Genomic DNA, 22,535 nt, shown 5'->3' with positions numbered 1-22,535 from the left:
TGCTTGCCCTGGTGATGTGTGAGAGTAGGTTCAGCAAAATTTATGTAATGTACTAAGTATTTTGGAATATGTTAGTAATTTTAAATTTTTAGATTTGTAATATTCAGAAACTCAAACACTACGGATCTGATAAATGACGTATATCGATATAGTCTGACGTTTAAGTCATTATTCATACAGTAATCACCATACGGTACACGTCAGTTATACTCATAGATAATCTCCAACGCTAATTATTAGTAGAAATTTTTCACAGAATTTACTTATCGGCGACAACACTGCCTATTAAGTGCTTACCAAAAAGTAACAGCTAATGGACTTGTAATCCCTTCCACAGTAGAAAGTAACGAATGGTATGTTTGAAACCATTTGTCCATGCGTTACAAATAAGTTCAGTGTTAGCTCACGATTCTAACTTGTACATTTAAAGTGTCAGTAAGAATCTATTATCGTGATCGTGAACATATCACCTATAGAAAATCTTTAAATCGTCAAAGACAGTTGAAGCCCTGTGTCTCTTTCAAATTGGAATAATTTTATTAAAATTAGAATATAAAGTTATCGTCCTAGACAAAATGGAGATTCAGAATTCAAAACAGCTAGATGATGTTGCTGAGGAGCCCAAGCCTCAAGATACGGAAATGAAAAGTAAATATAATATTCACATAATTATTTTGCATTAAAAAAAGTTTTTAAGGGTGTACAAAACGTGTGTTTTAATATTTCCAGACCAATATAAAAAAAAAAGAAGCAGGACGGCATTTACATCGATGCAGATAACTACTCTCGAACAGGTATTCGAGACGACCAAGTATTTGAGCCGGTTCCATCGATTTCACTTGGCACAAAAGTTAAAACTCACGGAACCTCAAGTGAAAATATGGTTTCAAAATCGCAGAATGAAGTTCAAGAAAGACAACGAAAATTGCCCTGATACCCAAAACATTTCTAAAAAAAGTACATCGCTGCCATCCACAGCAGCACTCGGCCAGTTGGGCGCTATCGGTGTTAAAAAATTGCTCCAAAATGAGCAGCCATCGCACATACCGCAAGAGCCATTGCCTCCGTATCAGCAAACGTTTACTCCCCATCAACACGTACAACAATCACTAATTCCCCGACGGCCATTGCATTTTCGTGAAATGCAGCAGACACCATCGCTGCATCCATACATCCCGGCAACTCAACAGCTTGGAATTTTAAAACGAATGCCGCATCCTATAAGCTCTGGAGCCTTGGTGCCTTTGGCTCGAACCAGTGATGTCTACTACAATCCATCTGCTTGTTATAACGATGCCAGGTAATACAAGATTTCATTATTTATTATATTGTTAAAATTTCTACGAAGTAAATCGATGAAAATATAAATAAAAGTAATGGTCAGCTTGAAAATTTTTTTCTGTATTCAGTTTATTACAGTACTATATGATAAGTATTAATTTTACAGAGATATCTACAAAATTTACTTTCAATACTGTCCTAAATACTACGTAGTAAAGGTTTTAGCTAGTTTAAACATTGAATACAAGTTAGAATTCTTACGCATTTTAAGAAAAAAATTATTCACCGGATTAAGTCCAGCCTTAATGCACAGCCATTAGACGTTTAATGCACAGCAATTAGACGATTACATGACAAGAGTTGGCAATGAAAATTTGATTTAACTTCAAAATGCACAGACAAGCATCTTACCATTTTGATGATAAATTTTTGCAAGTGCCAAAAATATAACAGCTAGTCATTATTTATTTTTTAATTACAACTTTTAAACACGAGCATTAAAAAAAATTTCGTTAAATTGTTTGATTAATTGTAGATTGAAAGTGAATGAGCTTGAATCAGAGAAACTAAGGCATATGCAACAGCTCCAGCAAGAAGTGTATTCACCTGCCCAGCTAATGCAAGAGCCCCAGCAGCTTCAGCAGCTGCCGATAAAACTAGATCATCTACAAGTACAGCAGCTACAACAATTACAATGGTATAACCGACATGTGTTGCCAAAAATTTTCGGTAGTTTCATTTACAGAACGTAACGCGATTCTTTGCAACGTTTAAAGTGACTACTTTTTTTAAGTAATTTTTTTTTATCCTGGGATACAGAGTAAAAAGTAATTTTGATCTTGCCAATATTCTCCATAAAATCCCACAGACGGCCTTCAAATTCATTAATAATAAGTATTTTCTTAAGAATAAGATTATTATTTTATTATAATCAGATAGAATAAGATTATTACTTAAGAAAATTATTTTTTTCTAGGCCAGAGTGTATAACAGATTTGGCAATGAAAAAATTAATTAATTAAATTAATTTTTTATTATTGACAAAGTTACAGTACAACCCAAATTTGTCCGGAATGTATATTTGTAAACAGTGGAGATGTTTTATAGTGCTAAAGGGCCTGCCCTATACATGTACTACAATCTTGAGTGCTACATTATTGTGGCTTCACCTCCTGCGTGTTCCGCGTGCCAGCGATCAAAAGCGGCTAAATGCATACAAAACACTTCCTCTTGCGTTTGAGGCATGACCTATCCACGAGGCGTCAGAGCAAAGGTGTTACTTAAAAAAAACAAGATTAAAACAGTATCCAATTTTGTATGATTATGTTATTATTTACCACTGAGTTTAAACATACATGTATGCTTACTCGAAATTTAAAATAATAAACTTGCATGCAGTACAACATGCTTTTTCAGCCCTTTAATAGCGTTTTTCGTTATTAACTGTATAATCACACTACAAATAATACAAACAAGTGCATTTTTAGAAAATCTATAATTTTTGTATCAAATATTTTGTCTAAAAATGTAGTGTACAAAAATTAAATGATGCAAATAATCGATTTTTTGTCATTTTGAAACGATATTTGTTAATTTAATCGTTAAGAAGGCACTTTGAAAAAAACTTAGATCATAAAAAAGTTTTATTTTAATGATTTTTATTGCAATTGTTATGTGCGATTGCACAATCTAGAAAAAAAAACGTGTAAAACAAAACAGTTGTATTTTAATGATATATAAATCTGGGTACAAACGTGAACGTATAAAATGTACATAAATAAAGTTATCACAAAAAACTGGTTTTTTGTCTAAGAGCGCTGCACCAAAAATACGGTCGAAATTCAAACCATCAGCTTAGACATCCAACTCGAAGTAACGAACAAAATTTTAGCTCATTTGGATTATAATTACTAGAGTTAGTCGATGAACTTGATAACGTTATAATATATTCTTCTACACATACGTCATGTGACTAACTCAGATCACCCTCATTTTACGTTCAAAATTTATTTTACACTCAAAACAGAAGATATAAAAGTGTCTGCATTGTTTCTTGAATTTTTGTTCTTACAGTATATAGCTTATAAATTAACCATATGTTTTTTTAATAAATAATTTAATATAAAAAATTTAAAAATATTAAGTCTCTTTGGATACAACAGACAACCTTTTGGCACGGTCGTTCTAATAATTCAGTGCCTTAAGAAAAAACTACTACCAACATTCTTGCTTTAAAGTAATTACGAATCTTACTTAAATTATTTGGCATAAGGTAAAAAAAGGAGTGAATAATGTGGCAATAGTTACTAATAATAGAAAAATAAAAAGATAACGTATATTTTTTGTTTTAATACTAAAAGATTTGTAAGGGATAAAAATTCACATATTGAAATGATCTAACATAATTTTGCTTTTTAAAATTAGTCATATGTGTGTGTACGTGTGCAAGTATGTAATAAGTAACATCTCAGAGTTATCTTTCCGATTCTCATAAACCGTAGCTTAATTTTTTAATTTTAAATACCTGCCGTTGCTGAGTAATAAGATTTAGGTTTCATTCATTATTTTTTTTTATTCTCCAATTTTATCGATTCGGAAAGATCAACTTTTCTAAGAAAGTTACTTAGTCAGTCTTTCATTGTTATTATAAGATGTTTTATGTTAGAAAATCTAAAAAACATACTTTAATATAATTGAAAAAAATAAGATATGGTAATTTGTGAGGGGCATAACTAGGCATTTGTACACAACCAATCGTATTTTGTAACTACATTCATTAAAATGATTGTTTTCATTCTCCTTAGATACCTACTACGGCTAAAAAATAAAATTTTGATTAAATAGTCATTTTCTATTATTTTTATTTCCATTTTATTGATTTGTTAATAGTATATTGCGTATACGAGTTGGCAAAGGCTTCGAATGTCGAACCGGGAGGTTTACGGTACGAGCCAAAGATGAGGGCCATAACGAGATTTGTAAAGAAGCCTTTTCGAACGAGTTTCGTATACTATTTTTCCTCCTGAGAACCCAAAATCTAGCGGCGAAGGTGCTATTTTGAGGTTAGAAGTCAGAAAAACACTTTTTTTTAAAGATATTGTAAGTTAAAAACTTATTAGGATCACAAAACTTTCTTCAAAAAAGGATTTATTTATAGAAAATTCTAGAAAATTTGGTATGATGGTAGATAATTTTATTTATTTATTGTTAAAGAATTATTATAATTCAATATATAACAACATTATTAATAGGTTGAGTACACAAAAAATACATGAGTATGTTGCCAATAAATTGTCAAAAGTTTTTATTTTTTCAAAAAGAATAGTAACATTTTCACATCGTAATGGCAACACAATTATTTACAGATGATATTCAAGCAAATCATGTCACAGGTTTAACTTTTTGTATTAAAAAATTATTTTGTCACCCAGAGTTACTTGAGGCTTTTTTTTTTAAGTGAAAAATCAATGCTGATTGCTCAAATGTTACTTGAGCTCATTGTTCCGGACAAAAGTTAGTTCACACTGAGTACAGTGGTGTAAATGCGGTACCCCCATGTGCTTGCGAAGATGACTTTTATTAACAAAGGTTTTTGTACATTCAAAGCATTCATAGGGTTTTATACCCGTGTGGGTTTGCTCATGTCTTGCAAGATGACTCTTTCGGGTAAAACTCTGCAAACACCATTTGCAAGTTTGAAGCTTCACACCAGTATGGGTACGCTCGTGCACTGTAAGACTGCATTTGTGACCGTAAGTTTTGGTACAAGTTTTGCAACTGTAAAGGTTATTAATTGTGTGAGTTATTTTATGCACTGTCAGATGACCTTTTTGACTAAATCTTTCCAAACATAATTTACAACTGTAGGGCTTCTGCCCCGTATGAATCCGCATGTGATCTACAAGATAGTTTTTTCGCGTAAAACCTTTCGAACACTCGTTGCACCTGTAAAGGTCATTACCAATATGAATTTTTTCATGCTCTGTGAGATATAATTTTCGAATATAACTTTTAGGACACATATTACAACCATAGGGCTTACTATTAGTATGAGTATAGTGGTGTTCCATAAAATATTTTTTTTTATTAAACTCTTTGAAACACACTTTGCAGGTAAAGGGTCTTTTAACTTCGTGGATTCGTTCATGATCTAAAAGGTGTACTTTTAGAATAAAATTTTTCAAACATACTCTACAACTATAGGATTTATCATTCGAATGGACAGGTTGGTGCACTTTGAGTTGAAAGTTTGTTCTGTAAGATTGATCGCATATATTGCACAAACAAAACCTGTTACATTCGGTCATAATTGTTAACGATACCCGTAGAAGATTACTGTAGCTGCAGTCTGATTGATTCAGAATATCTCTATTGTGGCTATTACTGATAATAATTTGGTATTCTAACCTACTATTGCAGTACGACGACAAAAGCAGTGCAATAAATACGTTGTTTTATCACTTAACATGCGTATTCACTAAGTTGGATTATCTCATTGAAGGCTTAAAGATTTTTTCATCTACCCAAGCAAAAATGTTATACCTGCAATTAGAAACATAATTCTATAATTCATAATGAATATTCCTGTTGTGGTGTTTGTGATTTTTGTGGTTAGTATGATGGTATATGATGTATTAAAGAATCATGCTAAACAAGGTCAGTGAAAACTCAAAAACATATTTTTTTAATATTTCAGATACTTTTGAGGACTGAAATAGTATAATTTTACTTTCTGGTGAAGTAATATAGGATATTCTTTTGAGAAAAGTAAATATTGAAATTTTTAAATCATTCTTTTGTAAAAAATGCAATGAACTTTGTAACTCAAAAAGCTAAACAGAAAATACCTTCTGTACATAAAGATACACATGCTAATTTTGTTATTTATACCTGATTCATGAAATTATTTTCTTAAAACAAAGGTATGTGAAAAACTTATTTTCCCATAAGTTTTCTAAGCATTTTCATTTACTTTATTCGTTTAAATAAAAATATTTGTGTAGAAATAGTAAAAGCAGGGCCCAAGGAGCTCTTTGTACTCGACCTTGGATGTATACCAGGTGAAAATCCCATATTTGCCACTAATGGCACTGTAAACGTTTGAGGGTCAGAAAAAAACTGGGTAGAAAAAAATAGTTTCTATTTAAACTGAACCTATTAAAGGTAAGAGTAGCTCTTACTTACAGAATTGAATAAATTTTTAACTTTTCGGAACTCACAACTAGATGTAACAATGTAAAACGAATAATTTTGTTAAAAATATGTTTAAAGGCGAAGAACTTACACTATTTTTAGAAATTCACTCTTTTCAAAGAAAACTCTATCATTTTTTTTAGTAGCTTATTTCATCTATTTTTAGTAGCTTAGAAAAGTTGGACAAGGTTGTAAGGAGGTTTTATCACATTTCAACTGAGCCTACGTGCTATTCTATCTTGTATACTACAATATATTTTATTTCTTCCCCTCTCTAGAGAAATATGGCCGGTAGTATTTGTTACTGCACGCACTAAATGTAACTGCAGACAAAAATAATATTTTAGCTATTGTATCAACTTTTTCATTGCTAACTCCTATTAAGTCACCCGATTTTTAAAGATGATAATCTCAGCTGTACGGTACGTATTTTTTTTGCTTGTACATTCCATTTTAGTAGTTTAATTGATCATGAAAATTTTGCTTCAAGCCTTCCGTCATAATAGGCTGTGTTAAGTGAGCTCGAAAAGTGCTAATTTAAAATTGAATTATCTCGGGATTTTGATGACAAACTCACAAAGATGAGGATACCATTGGATTTAGCGTAATCTGAACTTTGAAAATATATCATTCAAAGTTTTTTTACATTCCATGATGGAGCCTCCTTAATCGAAGAACTTTCAAATATGTTTTACAAAAAGTGTAAGGCCAGAAGATAGGATGCCATTTATTCGTAAGTTCCAAAAAACAGAGTATTTGTGGCGATATGTAGTTTAGAAATATGCATTTTTCAGTAGATACTCGAATCCATTTACTCCAAAAGAAGAATAAACAAGTAAAAATCGGGTTTCAGGTGATGAAATCTCCTCCTTTTATAATTTTTTAATGGTATTCGTGGACAATCAAACTACCGTTGAATAGTAACTATGACAGCAAAAAATGGTACGTTACACACCTATAAGATGGGCAAGTAAAGAATTTTCCATTGTTAGCAAGCAATGAGAATTTAACTTTTTGATCTAGGTGACCAATTAACTATATTTTTGGCTGTTAAAAAATTAAAAAAAACAGTAGAGTGCTGATATTCGACAAGATTTAAAATATAGAATCAGTCTAACAACTTGATGTGGTTCTCAAAAAAACGTTTCTGATACGATATTTACGTAAGAGTAAGGCATTCAGTACATCGGCCAGAGTTTCTACTTTACCGATTTCCTTATTATGATGAATTATTTATTGTTAATAACGAATTATCTAGCTGTTTATACCCAAAATTACGAGAAAACGAGAAGAGCCTTCAAGCTGGTACTTTGAGGAATTAATCTAGCCCAAATACAAAGCAATCAATTGCTAATTGAGAGAGAAAAGTTACGCATTTCTTGATCATGAAAATGTTTCAGTGTGCATAACCTGAAATGTATAACATTTTTCAAAAAGTAATGCATTGAACTACCTGAAATTATTATAGGGCCTCTAAAATGAAGAGTTTATGTATTACTTTACTTATCTAAGGTTTGAAGTATTTATCATGGTATTTAAAATTAAAAAAGTGTAAATAAAATTATTAGTTTGAAGGAAGGATCCAACTAATACATAGCAAAAAAATTTTTTTTCCGCCCTCGGGTGGTTTTGGGAGGCTGGTACTTCCTCGGGCGAAAAAGCAGTTTTCCGAAACTCGTTCGAAAAGTCTCCTTTACAAACCTCGTTACGTCCCTCGCCTTCGGCTTGGGCCGCAAACCTCTCGGTTCGCAAACAGAGACTTTTCAAACTCGTAGGAGAACTACTATTTTTTACTCTTGATATGACAGTAAATGCTGGAAAATTATTTTGTTCGATTATATATATAACAATTGAATAACGAAATAGACAAATATTCGTAAACGTAAATCAAATCGAATGACAAAATAATTAAAGCACGCGAAGCATGTCAAAAAATGCACATTTTAAGTAAGTTCATATTTTTAACTGTAACTATATTTTAAAAAACCATGAGAGGACCGGCGTATATCTTTTTTAGAAAAAGCGGATGTGCGTAAGAATAATTCGAGAGAATTAGACATTTTATTCTTCAGAAAATGCATTTGGATGTATGTCTAGAAACAAACAATAATGTTTTTCTTTTATACAAATTTAAATTGGTATATGTTATCAAATCTGAAACAGTGGCCAGAAAGCACAAACTGTCGAGCTACTTTGTACTCACGCTAAAAAAAAAGAATGTTTCAGATTGCTTGTAATTTTCAGTATCACGTGGTCTAAAAAATTTCTTATCTTACCAGCATAGATATGTAATTTACAACAAAATGTCAAATTTGAATCAAACAATATTTTCAAAACTATTAAAACAAAAGCTTACCTTGTACTTCTAGGTTACTAACTGCAATATTGAATAGTTATAATGTAAACTCAATCCTTATGACTTTTCCATACAATTTATTTGCTTATAGTTTCATGAAACTACAATCATTGCCTTGCTCTCATTATTTGAAAACGTATTTTTCGATGCTTTCTTCATACTACGAATGTCTAATAAACATATACATACAAGTTTATTAAAAAATATAATGGAATACTAAACGCTGCGTACCAAAAAAAGGTTTTTTTAGGGTAGTAAGAAATTATAAGCCATGCCATTGAATAGTTGTAAGGACGGTGAAAAGCAAATGTTTCTACACTGAATATAACTTTACAGAGTGGTTAACATTGTCAAGGCGGAAGGTACCGTTATTAATTTATTAATGTAGTAATGGATATTCTTAGTTTCGTAGAAACTCTTCTGACTCTAGCCTACCACAAGTGAAATACTATTTTCTAATAAATATGCATAATGACTTTTTGAGAAATTTTTGTAATCATCTATTAACAGAGCTTATCGCTTTTTGCTTTACTTACATATTCATCGCATCATTGTCTTTAGAAAAACAAAAGATAAATAATTTCTTATTCAAAAGTAACACTTTAACATTCATTACCAAAACTTGTGCTCTCGATTGATTGTATCATTAATTGTTTACGTATAATTTTATCGTAAAATAATATTTGTGCATAAAACAAAATGCTAAATAATACAATAACGAAAACTGAATATAAGCTATAGAGTTAAAAATCACAGTCCACTTACTTTGTAGTCATTATGAATATCAATGTGGTTCTCTGTTTTCACATTTTACTTAAGATATTAATAAATTGTATACTTGAATTATGCGGTATCTCTTTTGATGTTCTTACGTTAACTAGTAACAAAACAGTATGGTAGTATTATTTAAATCATTCACGGTTCTGAAATGCATAGTACTTAAATATGCTAAAATTATGTACTATTGTTGCATCAGATAGCAACAATATCCTTTCACAGTCCACAATTTTTAAGAGTTAGTTACAGTGTTATTGTCATAACTCACTTGATCTCGAATATAAATTTTCCTTTCTTGTATGTTTCCTTTCTTAAAACAGTTTTAGGTAATGGTTATTAAGATGAGTTTGAACAACTTATTCTTGTTCAACGATGCGTACAAGAATAAGTTATTCAAACACATCTTAATGACCAATACATATAATAGTTTTCATTTTCATTTATAAGCTTTTGATATTTTTATTGTTATGTGTGTTAAAAAAGTTAAAAACAAATATCAAGTTTTTAATTTATGATAAAATCTTTTATTATATCTAATTACTTATTATTATAAGACATTCCTAACTCTGTAACAAAAATACTTTTTGCATCTACATAAATAAAATATACATAGCCTATCATCTTACTAATATATAAAGCAAAGTCGCTAAAACCGTTGTAATCGCTAACCGCTAAAACCGTTGTAATCGCTAACCGCGAAAACCATTAAACCGATTTTGCTGAAATTTTGCACACTGATTCATGATATTTCCTAGATGGTTTTAGTATAGTTTTTATCTTAAGAAATTTAATAACAATAGCAATAAATGAGCTCAAAGTTTTGCAAAAATACGCCAGCTTTTCACTTTAGTTCAGTAAAATCCGCTAGGTGGCGTCGACATAAAATCGGAGCTACCTGCAACATAATTAAATAAGTGTGGTTATAATACGCCGGAGCGTCTCGATAGTGATTGTAGTCGAACTTCAGCAGTTCAACGAGCTGTATAGAGAATGGAGATGATAGTCTTGCAGCTGGGAATCCCGGTAACGGGCGACACTTTTCTCTAAGGGGGAAGGGACCTAGGTGTCCATTCACCCTGAATCTCGACAAGTGCGATAAAAAAAAAAAAATTAATTTCAACCGATGCCGTCTCTGCCCCAATATCAGGAGACATATCTATAGCCAGAGCACAATCTGCACCAACTCTTCAAAGTTGTGTGGTAGTCCCACCATCCCACCTGGTGCAGTTAGAGAATTTTTGGCTACAAATGTAAGCAAGGGAAAACAGCTCTGAGGGGCATGGGCAGCCATAACGGCTACCTTCTTGGTCGTCGTGTCCCCAACGCGCTTACCCACATGTTCCCGTCTAACGATGAGCGGTTGGTTATCCGGAAAACGACCCGAGACGAGATATTCTCTGGTCAGCGGCGTACCTTCCTCCATCATTGTCTCAGCACATCGAGACTCCCAGGGTAAGAATCAAGCAACCCGTAGCCAGCTCCTCATCATCAGGAATAATAATAAAGAATAGTCTGGAAGTTTCACCACTGGCGCTTATTAGGGCCATTATAAGTATTTACGTTCCCTACTTAACCATCAATTTCATCGGTTCTTTTTAGGATCCACCTAAGTGTAAACTACCTTGCCAACAAAAACATTTTTACTACCATTTCCGGAAGCAATTCGTCGACTAAAAGACTATATTAACTAAAGACGGGCACTATTAAACCAAGTCAGCCATTCACTAGCAGACGTCACCTGCCGAGTTGTTCTTCGCAAGGCTGGAAAACCCGGTGACCGACGACCCTATACTACCCTCTCGACTCTAAGCATTCAACCAGGAATCACTGATACTCTCCAAGGTCTGCTCTGAGCAAACCTATAACAGCTATGTAGGAAAAAAAACTTGAGCCAACGGGACAGCCTCCACTGGACAAGTATCACTAACCAATCTCCCCTTCTAAGATCACCAAAACAACTGAATCTGCCAATAAAAAAGGTGCTTTAGACACTAACGTCTTTAACGTTATACCGGGAGACGTTGGGAAAGAGCACAACAACTAGTTCCAAAGCTTCAGACTTTGTAATTTTTCTCCCGATCAGTCTGAGTCTTCAACAGCAAGTCAGAGAAGATCACCCTGAGGTATCCAGGCAGTCACAATTGCTGTTAACTGCAGTCAAGAAAGAGTTAACTTAAGAAGCTCACCGGTCTTTTTTAGGGCCATCGGACGTCGAACTTCCTTGCCAACAAATATATTAGAACTTAACAAAGTTGACAGAAAACATCTTCTAGGGGTCACAAAAATTTTAAGCATGCCAAAAGTCGCAAGAGGGTGAATTGGAAGAAAAACTTCAAGTGTATCTAATAAATACAATTTTACTTAGGCGTCAAGAAACTGACGCAGAAAATTATCGTGATTAAAACGGCAGCGTCAAAATCGACAACTAAAGAGTCCATTACGTGAGAGATCAGCTTTTCATTGTACCCTCACAGCAATCTCTGAAATCTTTAAAGATCCTACTTCAGATTTTTTAATGAGTAGAAAATGTATTTGTGTTTTTGTGTCAATAAAAATGTAGGGTTTAAGGTCCAGGACTTTGTTGCTCTGGTAATAAAGTTGTGAGATATGAGAAAAAAAAATTTTTTTTAATATAAATTTTTTGGGGGTTTAAAATCTTAACAGCTTTAAAAAATAGCCGTTTTCGTGAATTACACGGAAGAAACTGTAAATCAACGGCTTCTTATGGCCACCGATTATTTTATGGCATAAAGAACGCACGGTACTTTTCAGCATAATTATTTTTTTGAATTTTCACAACCCAATAACCTTATCATTTGACCAAATAAACTATATGGATTCCGAAAAAATATGTTTTTAATAAGAAGATTTTTGTTCCGAGATGTATCAGGAATATGTGTTAAATTTCTAACTGAAAATGTTTCACATTACATGTCAACACACTACGGTATTTTATTTAGTAAGTCTCGGGCGAAGCCGAGACGGGGGGCTGCTAGTAGATACATATTTTACCAATGGAAATACCTCTTTGAGGTCAGTACACTATAATAGAAAAAGTGTATGTGTATACATCTCTTAAGTTGTATGGGATGCGCATTTGAGTTGTAATACGCCAAACAGACAAAGAAGTAATCATAATTATACTTGAAGTAAAATCATAAAAAAATACTTTTGAAACCGAAGTGTAATACTACTTTAACCCGCACTTAACAGATAAGTGGTTACACATTTGATTAACCTTTGGTAAATAAGCGATACAGACAGCTAATTTATGTAGGGCTGAAGAGTTTCTTATTTTTTATTTGCACTATATTTCATCTAATTATAACTTGCTTCAAGTAATGCAGTATTCGATTCATTAATGCAACTGAACCGCCTTCTTCCACGTGTAACTTCTCTTTCTCTCTCTCTCTCTCTCTCTTTGTAATTAATAAAAAGCTAATCTAATATAATCTTATCGTATTTCTCTCTCTCTTTCTATCTCTATATCCTCTCGTTGGTGCTACCTCGCTCCTCCGTTTGTCTTTTACAGCTGTTTGTGATATTTGTGAAAGTATAGAACAAAACAAATATCACAGTTTAATTTTCTATGTATTGTACAGCCACAAGCAAATCACAATGACACATCATGACTCTGCATAATTATATTATCTTGCCTTGTGGTGGCATTTATGAGGCAAAATTTTTTCGACTGACCTTTGATTATACTGTGTTTCATTGGTGTACGTGGAAATCTCCTTTTATTTTTCACTTTTCAAGGAGCAGCAATGAGCCTAATTTCTCTAAGAAAACACACCTGATAAACATATTTTTCTTTACATTCTAGAGTCCTTGATGAGTATAAATAATCTTGTGAACATGCGATGAGTTCTTTTTTATCAGAACTGAAAAAACCAATTTCCGCTAAGATTTGACGAACTATTTTCTATCCAACTAGTTGACATAAAAATATCGGTGCAAACAATAGGTGAAGTAGTTATTTCACCGATTCACAGTATTTACCGATAGTACAGTGCATAAAAATATGCTCTTGGCAGTATTTTAGGTAGATAGTAAAACAGCAGAGAAAGTTTACGTAATTGTTGGTGAATCATGCAAAATTTGACGAAAATTTAGAAGTCTATGTAAATAACTCATGAACTGACTGTTATCATAAGAATTTATTATAAACTACTGTTTCGGAAGTTAATTTTAGAAAAAAAGTATATGTTTCTATGTTCAGCGAGATCACAAATTGTATGTCGTACAGATTTTAGCTAATAACGTAACATTTTTTATATTCTGATCTTTAAATTTTAGTGAACTCTCGTTATTTTATTATATTGTTAAAATAGACTGTTTAAAACTTGTGCGGTTCTTACTGTATACAATTTTTAAGTACTACGAGGCTGGATGCTGTGGCCACGGTGTAGCATCAAACAAGCACGCACCTGTCATTGTATATTCTTTAGTTTGGGTTTTTTTCTAGAAAAGCTAAAGGAAGAATCTAAAAAATCAACAATATTTTACTAAATGTAAAATTTTTATGAAGAAAAGAAACATTACAGTGGCTGAAAAAGTCTGCCATCCAAACTGTTTTTCCAATACAGGCACTGTGAATTCAGAAACGAACAAAAAAACTACAAAAATATATTTTTTAAATAAACGATTAGGATATAAAAATTAAACATCATTAGCTAAAATTTGTAGGACACACAATTTGTAACCTCACTAAACATAGAAGCATAAAATTTTTTTTAAATGAACTGCGTGGAAACAGTATTTTTTGTTATATGTTCTTATAAAAGTCGACTTATGAATAATTTAAGTACACTTACTAATTTTGGTTAAATTTTGCATGATTCAGCAAAAAATTACGTAAACTTCGTTAGCTGCTTTATAAGCTACCTAAAATACTGCCAAGAGCTCATTTATGTATGTACTATACTGTCAGTAAATACCGGTAAATACTGTGAGGTTTTCAATAACTGGAATGTTAAGAAAAATAAGAAAATTTTTTTTACTTTGCAAACATGTTATAAAAAATGAAATGTTGAAAAAATTATATTACCCCTTGGAAACAATTACCTCAAAAATGTTGGAATAGATTTTTAACCTATTGATTGTACCGATATTTTCATGTCAATCAGTGCGGTGAAAAAATATTCGTCAAATCTTATCAGAAATCGATTTTTTCTATCTCTAATGCAAAAAAATAAGGAGATTTTGATTAATCATCATAAATTATGTTTTCCTACTTAAAGTGTTTACTGAACTCTCACTAGAAAAAATAGGGTTCGCACCTGGTGTGCATCCAAACATGGCAAAGACCTATAGTGCTTGCCCTGGTGATGTGTGAGAGTAGGTTCAGCAAAATTTATGTAATGTACTAAGTATTTTGGAATATGTTAGTAATTTTAAATTTTTAGATTTGTAATATTCAGAAACTCAAACACTACGGATCTGATAAATGACGTATATCGATATAGTCTGACGTTTAAGTCATTATTCATACAGTAATCACCATACGGTACACGTCAGTTATACTCATAGATAATCTCCAACGCTAATTATTAGTAGAAATTTTTCACAGAATTTACTTATCGGCGACAACACTGCCTATTAAGTGCTTACCAAAAAGTAACAGCTAATGGACTTGTAATCCCTTCCACAGTAGAAAGTAACGAATGGTATGTTTGAAACCATTTGTCCATGCGTTACAAATAAGTTCAGTGTTAGCTCACGATTCTAACTTGTACATTTAAAGTGTCAGTAAGAATCTATTATCGTGATCGTGAACATATCACCTATAGAAAATCTTTAAATCGTCAAAGACAGTTGAAGCCCTGTGTCTCTTTCAAATTGGAATAATTTTATTAAAATTAGAATATAAAGTTATCGTCCTAGACAAAATGGAGATTCAGAATTCAAAACAGCTAGATGATGTTGCTGAGGAGCCCAAGCCTCAAGATACGGAAATGAAAAGTAAATATAATATTCACATAATTATTTTGCATTAAAAAAAGTTTTTAAGGGTGTACAAAACGTGTGTTTTAATATTTCCAGACCAATATAAAAAAAAAAGAAGCAGGACGGCATTTACATCGATGCAGATAACTACTCTCGAACAGGTATTCGAGACGACCAAGTATTTGAGCCGGTTCCATCGATTTCACTTGGCACAAAAAATAAAACTCACGGAACCTCAAGTGAAAATATGGTTTCAAAATCGCAGAATGAAGTTCAAGAAAGACAACGAAAATTGCCCTGATACCCAAAACATTTCTAAAAAAAGTACATCGCTGCCATCCACAGCAGCACTCGGCCAGTTGGGCGCTATCGGTGTTAAAAAATTGCTCCAAAATGAGCAGCCATCGCACATACCGCAAGAGCCATTGCCTCCGTATCAGCAAACGTTTACTCCCCATCAACACGTACAACAATCACTAATTCCCCGACGGCCATTGCATTTTCGTGAAATGCAGCAGACACCATCGCTGCATCCATACATCCCGGCAACTCAACAGCTTGGAATTTTAAAACGAATGCCGCATCCTATAAGCTCTGGAGCCTTGGTGCCTTTGGCTCGAACCAGTGATGTCTACTACAATCCATCTGCTTGTTATAACGATGCCAGGTAATACAAGATTTCATTATTTATTATATTGTTAAAATTTCTACGAAGTAAATCGATGAAAATATAAATAAAAGTAATGGTCAGCTTGAAAATTTTTTTCTGTATTCAGTTTATTACAGTACTATATGATAAGTATTAATTTTACAGAGATATCTACAAAATTTACTTTCAATACTGTCCTAAATACTACGTAGTAAAGGTTTTAGCTAGTTTAAACATTGAATACAAGTTAGAATTCTTACGCATTTTAAGAAAAAAATTATTCACCGGATTAAGTCCAGCCTTAATGCACAGCCATTAGACGTTTAATGCACAGCAATTAGACGATTACATGACAAGAGTTGGCAATGAAAATTTGATTTAACTTCAAAATGCACAGACAAGCATCTTACCATTTTGATGATAAATTTTTGCAAGTGCCAAAAATATAACAGCTAGTCATTATTTATTTTTTAATTACAACTTTTAAACACGAGCATTAAAAAAAATTTCGTTAAATTGTTTGATTAATTGTAGATTGAAAGTGAATGAGCTTGAATCAGAGAAACTAAGGCATATGCAACAGCTCCAGCAAGAAGTGTATTCACCTGCCCAGCTAATGCAAGAGCCCCAGCAGCTTCAGCAGCTGCCGATAAAACTAGATCATCTACAAGTACAGCAGCTACAACAATTACAATGGTATAACCGACATGTGTTGCCAAAAATTTTCGGTAGTTTCATTTACAGAACGTAACGCGATTCTTTGCAACGTTTAAAGTGACTACTTTTTTTAAGTAATTTTTTTTTATCCTGGGATACAGAGTAAAAAGTAATTTTGATCTTGCCAATATTCTCCTTAAAATCCCACAGACGGCCTTCAAATTCATTAATAATAAGTATTTTCTTAAGAATAAGATATTTTTTTCTAGGCCAGAGTGTATAACAGATTTGGCAATGAAAAAATTAATTAATTAAATTAATTTTTTATTATTGACAAAGTTACAGTACAACCCAAATTTGTCCGGAATGTATATTTGTAAACAGTGGAGATGTTTTATAGTGCTAAGGGGCCTGCCCTATACATGTACTACAATCTTGAGTGCTACATTATTGTGGCTTCACCTCCTGCGTGTTCCGCGTGCCAGCGATCAAAAGCGGCTAAATGCATACAAAACACTTCCTCTTGCGTTTGAGGCATGACCTATCCACGAGGCGTCAGAGCAAAGGTGTTACTTAAAAAAAACAAGATTAAAACAGTATCCAATTTTGTATGATTATGTTATTATTTACCACTGAGTTTAAACATACATGTATGCTTACTCGAAATTTAAAATAATAAACTTGCATGCAGTACAACATGCTTTTTCAGCCCTTTAATAGCGTTTTTCGTTATTAACTGTATAATCACACTACAAATAATACAAACAAGTGCATTTTTAGAAAATCTATAATTTTTGTATCAAATATTTTGTCTAAAAATGTAGTGTACAAAAATTAAATGATGCAAATAATCGATTTTTTGTCATTTTGAAACGATATTTGTTAATTTAATCGTTAAGAAGGCACTTTGAAAAAAACTTAGATCATAAAAAAGTTTTATTTTAATGATTTTTATTGCAATTGTTATGTGCGATTGCACAATCTAGAAAAAAAAACGTGTAAAACAAAACAGTTGTATTTTAATGATATATAAATCTGGGTACAAACGTGAACGTATAAAATGTACATAAATAAAGTTATCACAAAAAACTGGTTTTTTGTCTAAGAGCGCTGCACCAAAAATACGGTCGAAATTCAAACCATCAGCTTAGACATCCAACTCGAAGTAACGAACAAAATTTTAGCTCATTTGGATTATAATTACTAGAGTTAGTCGATGAACTTGATAACGTTATAATATATTCTTCTACACATACGTCATGTGACTAACTCAGATCACCCTCATTTTACGTTCAAAATTTATTTTACACTCAAAACAGAAGATATAAAAGTGTCTGCATTGTTTCTTGAATTTTTGTTCATACAGTATATAGCTTATAAATTAACCATATGTTTTTTTAATAAATAATTTAATATAAAAAATTTAAAAATATTAAGTCTCTTTGGATACAACAGACAACCTTTTGGCACGGTCGTTCTAATAATTCAGTGCCTTAAGAAAAAACTACTACCAACATTCTTGCTTTAAAGTAATTACGAATCTTACTTAAATTATTTGGCATAAGGTAAAAAAAGGAGTGAATAATGTGGCAATAGTTACTAATAATAGAAAAATAAAAAGATAACGTATATTTTTTGTTTTAATACTAAAAGATTTGTAAGGGATAAAAATTCACATATTGAAATGATCTAACATAATTTTGCTTTTTAAAATTAGTCATATGTGTGTGTACGTGTGCAAGTATGTAATAAGTAACATCTCAGAGTTATCTTTCCGATTCTCATAAACCGTAGCTTAATTTTTTAATTTTAAATACCTGCCGTTGCTGAGTAATAAGATTTAGGTTTCATTCATTATTTTTTTTTATTCTCCAATTTTATCGATTCGGAAAGATCAACTTTTCTAAGAAAGTTACTTAGTCAGTCTTTCATTGTTATTATAAGATGTTTTATGTTAGAAAATCTAAAAAACATACTTTAATATAATTGAAAAAAATAAGATATGGTAATTTGTGAGGGGCATAACTAGGCATTTGTACACAACCAATCGTATTTTGTAACTACATTCATTAAAATGATTGTTTTCATTCTCCTTAGATACCTACTACGGCTAAAAAATAAAATTTTGATTAAATAGTCATTTTCTATTATTTTTATTTCCATTTTATTGATTTGTTAATAGTATATTGCGTATACGAGTTGGCAAAGGCTTCGAATGTCGAACCGGGAGGTTTCCGGTACGAGCCAAAGATGAGGGCCATAACGAGATTTGTAAAGAAGCCTTTTCGAACGAGTTTCGTATACTATTTTTCCTCCTGAGAACCCAAAATCTAGCGGCGAAGGTGCTATTTTGAGGTTAGAAGTCAGAAAAACACTTTTTTTTAAAGATATTGTAAGTTAAAAACTTATTAGGATCACAAAACTTTCTTCAAAAAAGGATTTATTTATAGAAAATTCTAGAAAATTTGGTATGATGGTAGATAATTTTATTTATTTATTGTTAAAGAATTATTATAATTCAATATATAACAACATTATTAATAGGTTGAGTACACAAAAAATACATGAGTATGTTGCCAATAAATTGTCAAAAGTTTTTATTTTTTCAAAAAGAATAGTAACATTTTCACATCGTAATGGCAACACAATTATTTACAGATGATATTCAAGCAAATCATGTCACAGGTTTAACTTTTTGTATTAAAAAATTATTTTGTCACCCAGAGTTACTTGAGGCTTTTTTTTTTAAGTGAAAAATCAATGCTGATTGCTCAAATGTTACTTGAGCTCATTGTTCCGGACAAAAGTTAGTTCACACTGAGTACAGTGGTGTATATGCGGTACCCCCATGTGCTTGCGAAGATGACTTTTATTAACAAAGGTTTTTGTACATTCAAAGCATTTATAGGGTTTTATACCCGTGTGGGTTTGCTCATGTCTTGCAAGATGACTCTTTCGGGTAAAACTCTGCAAACACCATTTGCAAGTTTGAAGCTTCACACCAGTATGGGTACGCTCGTGCACTGTAAGACTGCATTTGTGACCGTAAGTTTTGGTACAAGTTTTACAACTGTAAAGGTTATTAATTGTGTGAGTTATTTTATGCACTGTCAGATGACCTTTTTGACTAAATCTTTCCAAACATAATTTACAACTGTAGGGCTTCTGCCCCGTATGAATCCGCATGTGATCTACAAGATAGTTTTTTCGCGTAAAACCTTTCGAACACTCGTTGCACCTGTAAAGGTCATTACCAATATGAATTTTTTCATGCTCTGTGAGATATAATTTTCGAATATAACTTTTAGGACACATATTACAACCATAGGGCTTACTATTAGTATGAGTATAGTGGTGTTCCATAAAATATTTTTTTTTATTAAACTCTTTGAAACACACTTTGCAGGTAAAGGGTCTTTTAACTTCGTGGATTCGTTCATGATCTAAAAGGTGTACTTTTAGAATAAAATTTTTCAAACATACTCTACAACTATAGGATTTATCATTCGAATGGACAGGTTGGTGCACTTTGAGTTGAAAGTTTGTTCTGTAAGATTGATCGCATATATTGCACAAACAAAACCTGTTACATTCGGTCATAATTGTTAACGATACCCGTAGAAGATTACTGTAGCTGCAGTCTGATTGATTCAGAATATCTCTATTGTGGCTATTACTGATGATAATTTGGTATTCTAACCTACTATTGCAGTACGACGACAAAAGCAGTGCAATAAATACGTTGTTTTATCACTTAACATGCGTATTCACTAAGTTGGATTATCTCATTGAAGGCTTAAAGATTTTTTCATCTACCCAAGCAAAAATGTTATACCTGCAATTAGAAACATAATTCTATAATTCATAATGAATATTCCTGTTGTGGTGTTTGTGATTTTTGTGGTTAGTATGATGGTATATGATGTATTAAAGAATCATGCTAAACAAGGTCAGTGAAAACTCAAAAACATATTTTTTTAATATTTCAGATACTTTTGAGGACTGAAATAGTATAATTTTACTTTCTGGTGAAGTAATATAGGATATTCTTTTGAGAAAAGTAAATATTGAAATTTTTAAATCATTCTTTTGTAAAAAATGCAATGAACTTTGTAACTCAAAAAGCTAAACAGAAAATACCTTCTGTACATAAAGATACACATGCTAATTTTGTTATTTATACCTGATTCATGAAATTATTTTCTTAAAACAAAGGTATGTGAAAAACTTATTTTCCCATAAGTTTTCTAAGCATTTTCATTTACTTTATTCGTTTAAATAAAAATATTTGTGTAGAAATAGTAAAAGCAGGGCCCAAGGAGCTCTTTGTACTCGACCTTGGATGTATACCAGGTGAAAATCCCATATTTGCCACTAATGGCACTGTAAACGTTTGAAGGTCAGAAAAAAACTGGGTAGAAAAAAATAGTTTCTATTTAAACTGAACCTATTAAAGGTAAGAGTAGCTCTTACTTACAGAATTGAATAAATTTTTAACTTTTCGGAACTCACAACTAGATGTAACAATGTAAAACGAATAATTTTGTTAAAAATATGTTTAAAGGCGAAGAACTTACACTATTTTTAGAAATTCACTCTTTTCAAAGAAAACTCTATCATTTTTTTTAGTAGCTTATTTCATCTATTTTTAGTAGCTTAGAAAAGTTGGACAAGGTTGTAAGGAGGTTTTATCACATTTCAACTGAGCCTACGTGCTATTCTATCTTGTATACTACAATATATTTTATTTCTTCCCCTCTCTAGAGAAATATGGCCGGTAGTATTTGTTACTGCACGCACTAAATGTAACTGCAGACAAAAATAATATTTTAGCTATTGTATCAACTTTTTCATTGCTAACTCCTATTAAGTCACCCGATTTTTAAAGATGATAATCTCAGCTGTACGGTACGTATTTTTTTTGCTTGTACATTCCATTTTAGTAGTTTAATTGATCATGAAAATTTTGCTTCAAGCCTTCCGTCATAATAGGCTGTGTTAAGTGAGCTCGAAAAGTGCTAATTTAAAATTGAATTATCTCGGGATTTTGATGACAAACTCACAAAGATGAGGATACCATTGGATTTAGCGTAATCTGAACTTTGAAAATATATCATTCAAAGTTTTTTTACATTCCATGATGGAGCCTCCTTAATCGAAGAACTTTCAAATATGTTTTACAAAAAGTGTAAGGCCAGAAGATAGGATGCCATTTATTCGTAAGTTCCAAAAAACAGAGTATTTGTGGCGATATGTAGTTTAGAAATATGCATTTTTCAGTAGATACTCGAATCCATTTACTCCAAAAGAAGAATAAACAAGTAAAAATCGGGTTTCAGGTGATGAAATCTCCTCCTTTTATAATTTTTTAATGGTATTCGTGGACAATCAAACTACCGTTGAATAGTAACTATGACAGCAAAAAATGGTACGTTACACACCTATAAGATGGGCAAGTAAAGAATTTTCCATTGTTAGCAAGCAATGAGAATTTAACTTTTTGATCTAGGTGACCAATTAACTATATTTTTGGCTGTTAAAAAATTAAAAAAAACAGTAGAGTGCTGATATTCGACAAGATTTAAAATATAGAATCAGTCTAACAACTTGATGTGGTTCTCAAAAAAACGTTTCTGATACGATATTTACGTAAGAGTAAGGCATTCAGTACAT

General features: G+C 31.9%; 3 protein-coding genes across 3 annotated transcripts in view; 2 read left to right on the top strand and 1 right to left on the bottom strand.

Moving 5' to 3' along the window:
• Positions 1–22,535, bottom strand: part of LOC106644186 (protein trachealess) — a 363,163-nt gene that overhangs the window by 227,833 nt on the left and 112,795 nt on the right. The gene's annotated exons all lie outside the window — the stretch shown is intronic.
• On the top strand, positions 463–2,033 carry LOC149373667 (uncharacterized). Its single transcript, XM_089596004.1, has 3 exons — positions 463–648; positions 730–1,300; positions 1,817–2,033. Exons 1-3 carry the CDS (start codon positions 576–578, stop codon positions 2,031–2,033), a joined length of 861 nt encoding a protein of 286 aa, XP_089452130.1. The 5' UTR covers positions 463–575.
• LOC149373666 (uncharacterized) lies at positions 15,386–17,072 on the top strand. The gene is made up of 3 exons (XM_089596003.1): positions 15,386–15,571; positions 15,653–16,223; positions 16,740–17,072. The coding sequence occupies exons 1-3, from the start codon at positions 15,499–15,501 to the stop codon at positions 16,954–16,956; spliced, it is 861 nt and encodes a 286-aa protein (XP_089452129.1). The 5' UTR covers positions 15,386–15,498; the 3' UTR covers positions 16,957–17,072.

Source organism: Copidosoma floridanum, unplaced genomic scaffold, assembly GCF_036245765.1.
Source record: "Copidosoma floridanum isolate Cflo_tuat_1 unplaced genomic scaffold, Cflo_Japanese_pri ptg000029l, whole genome shotgun sequence".
NCBI lineage: Eukaryota > Metazoa > Arthropoda > Insecta > Hymenoptera > Encyrtidae > Copidosoma > Copidosoma floridanum.
The sequence above is the reverse complement of the archived record's forward strand: the minus strand, read 5'-3'. Positions and strand labels throughout refer to the sequence as shown.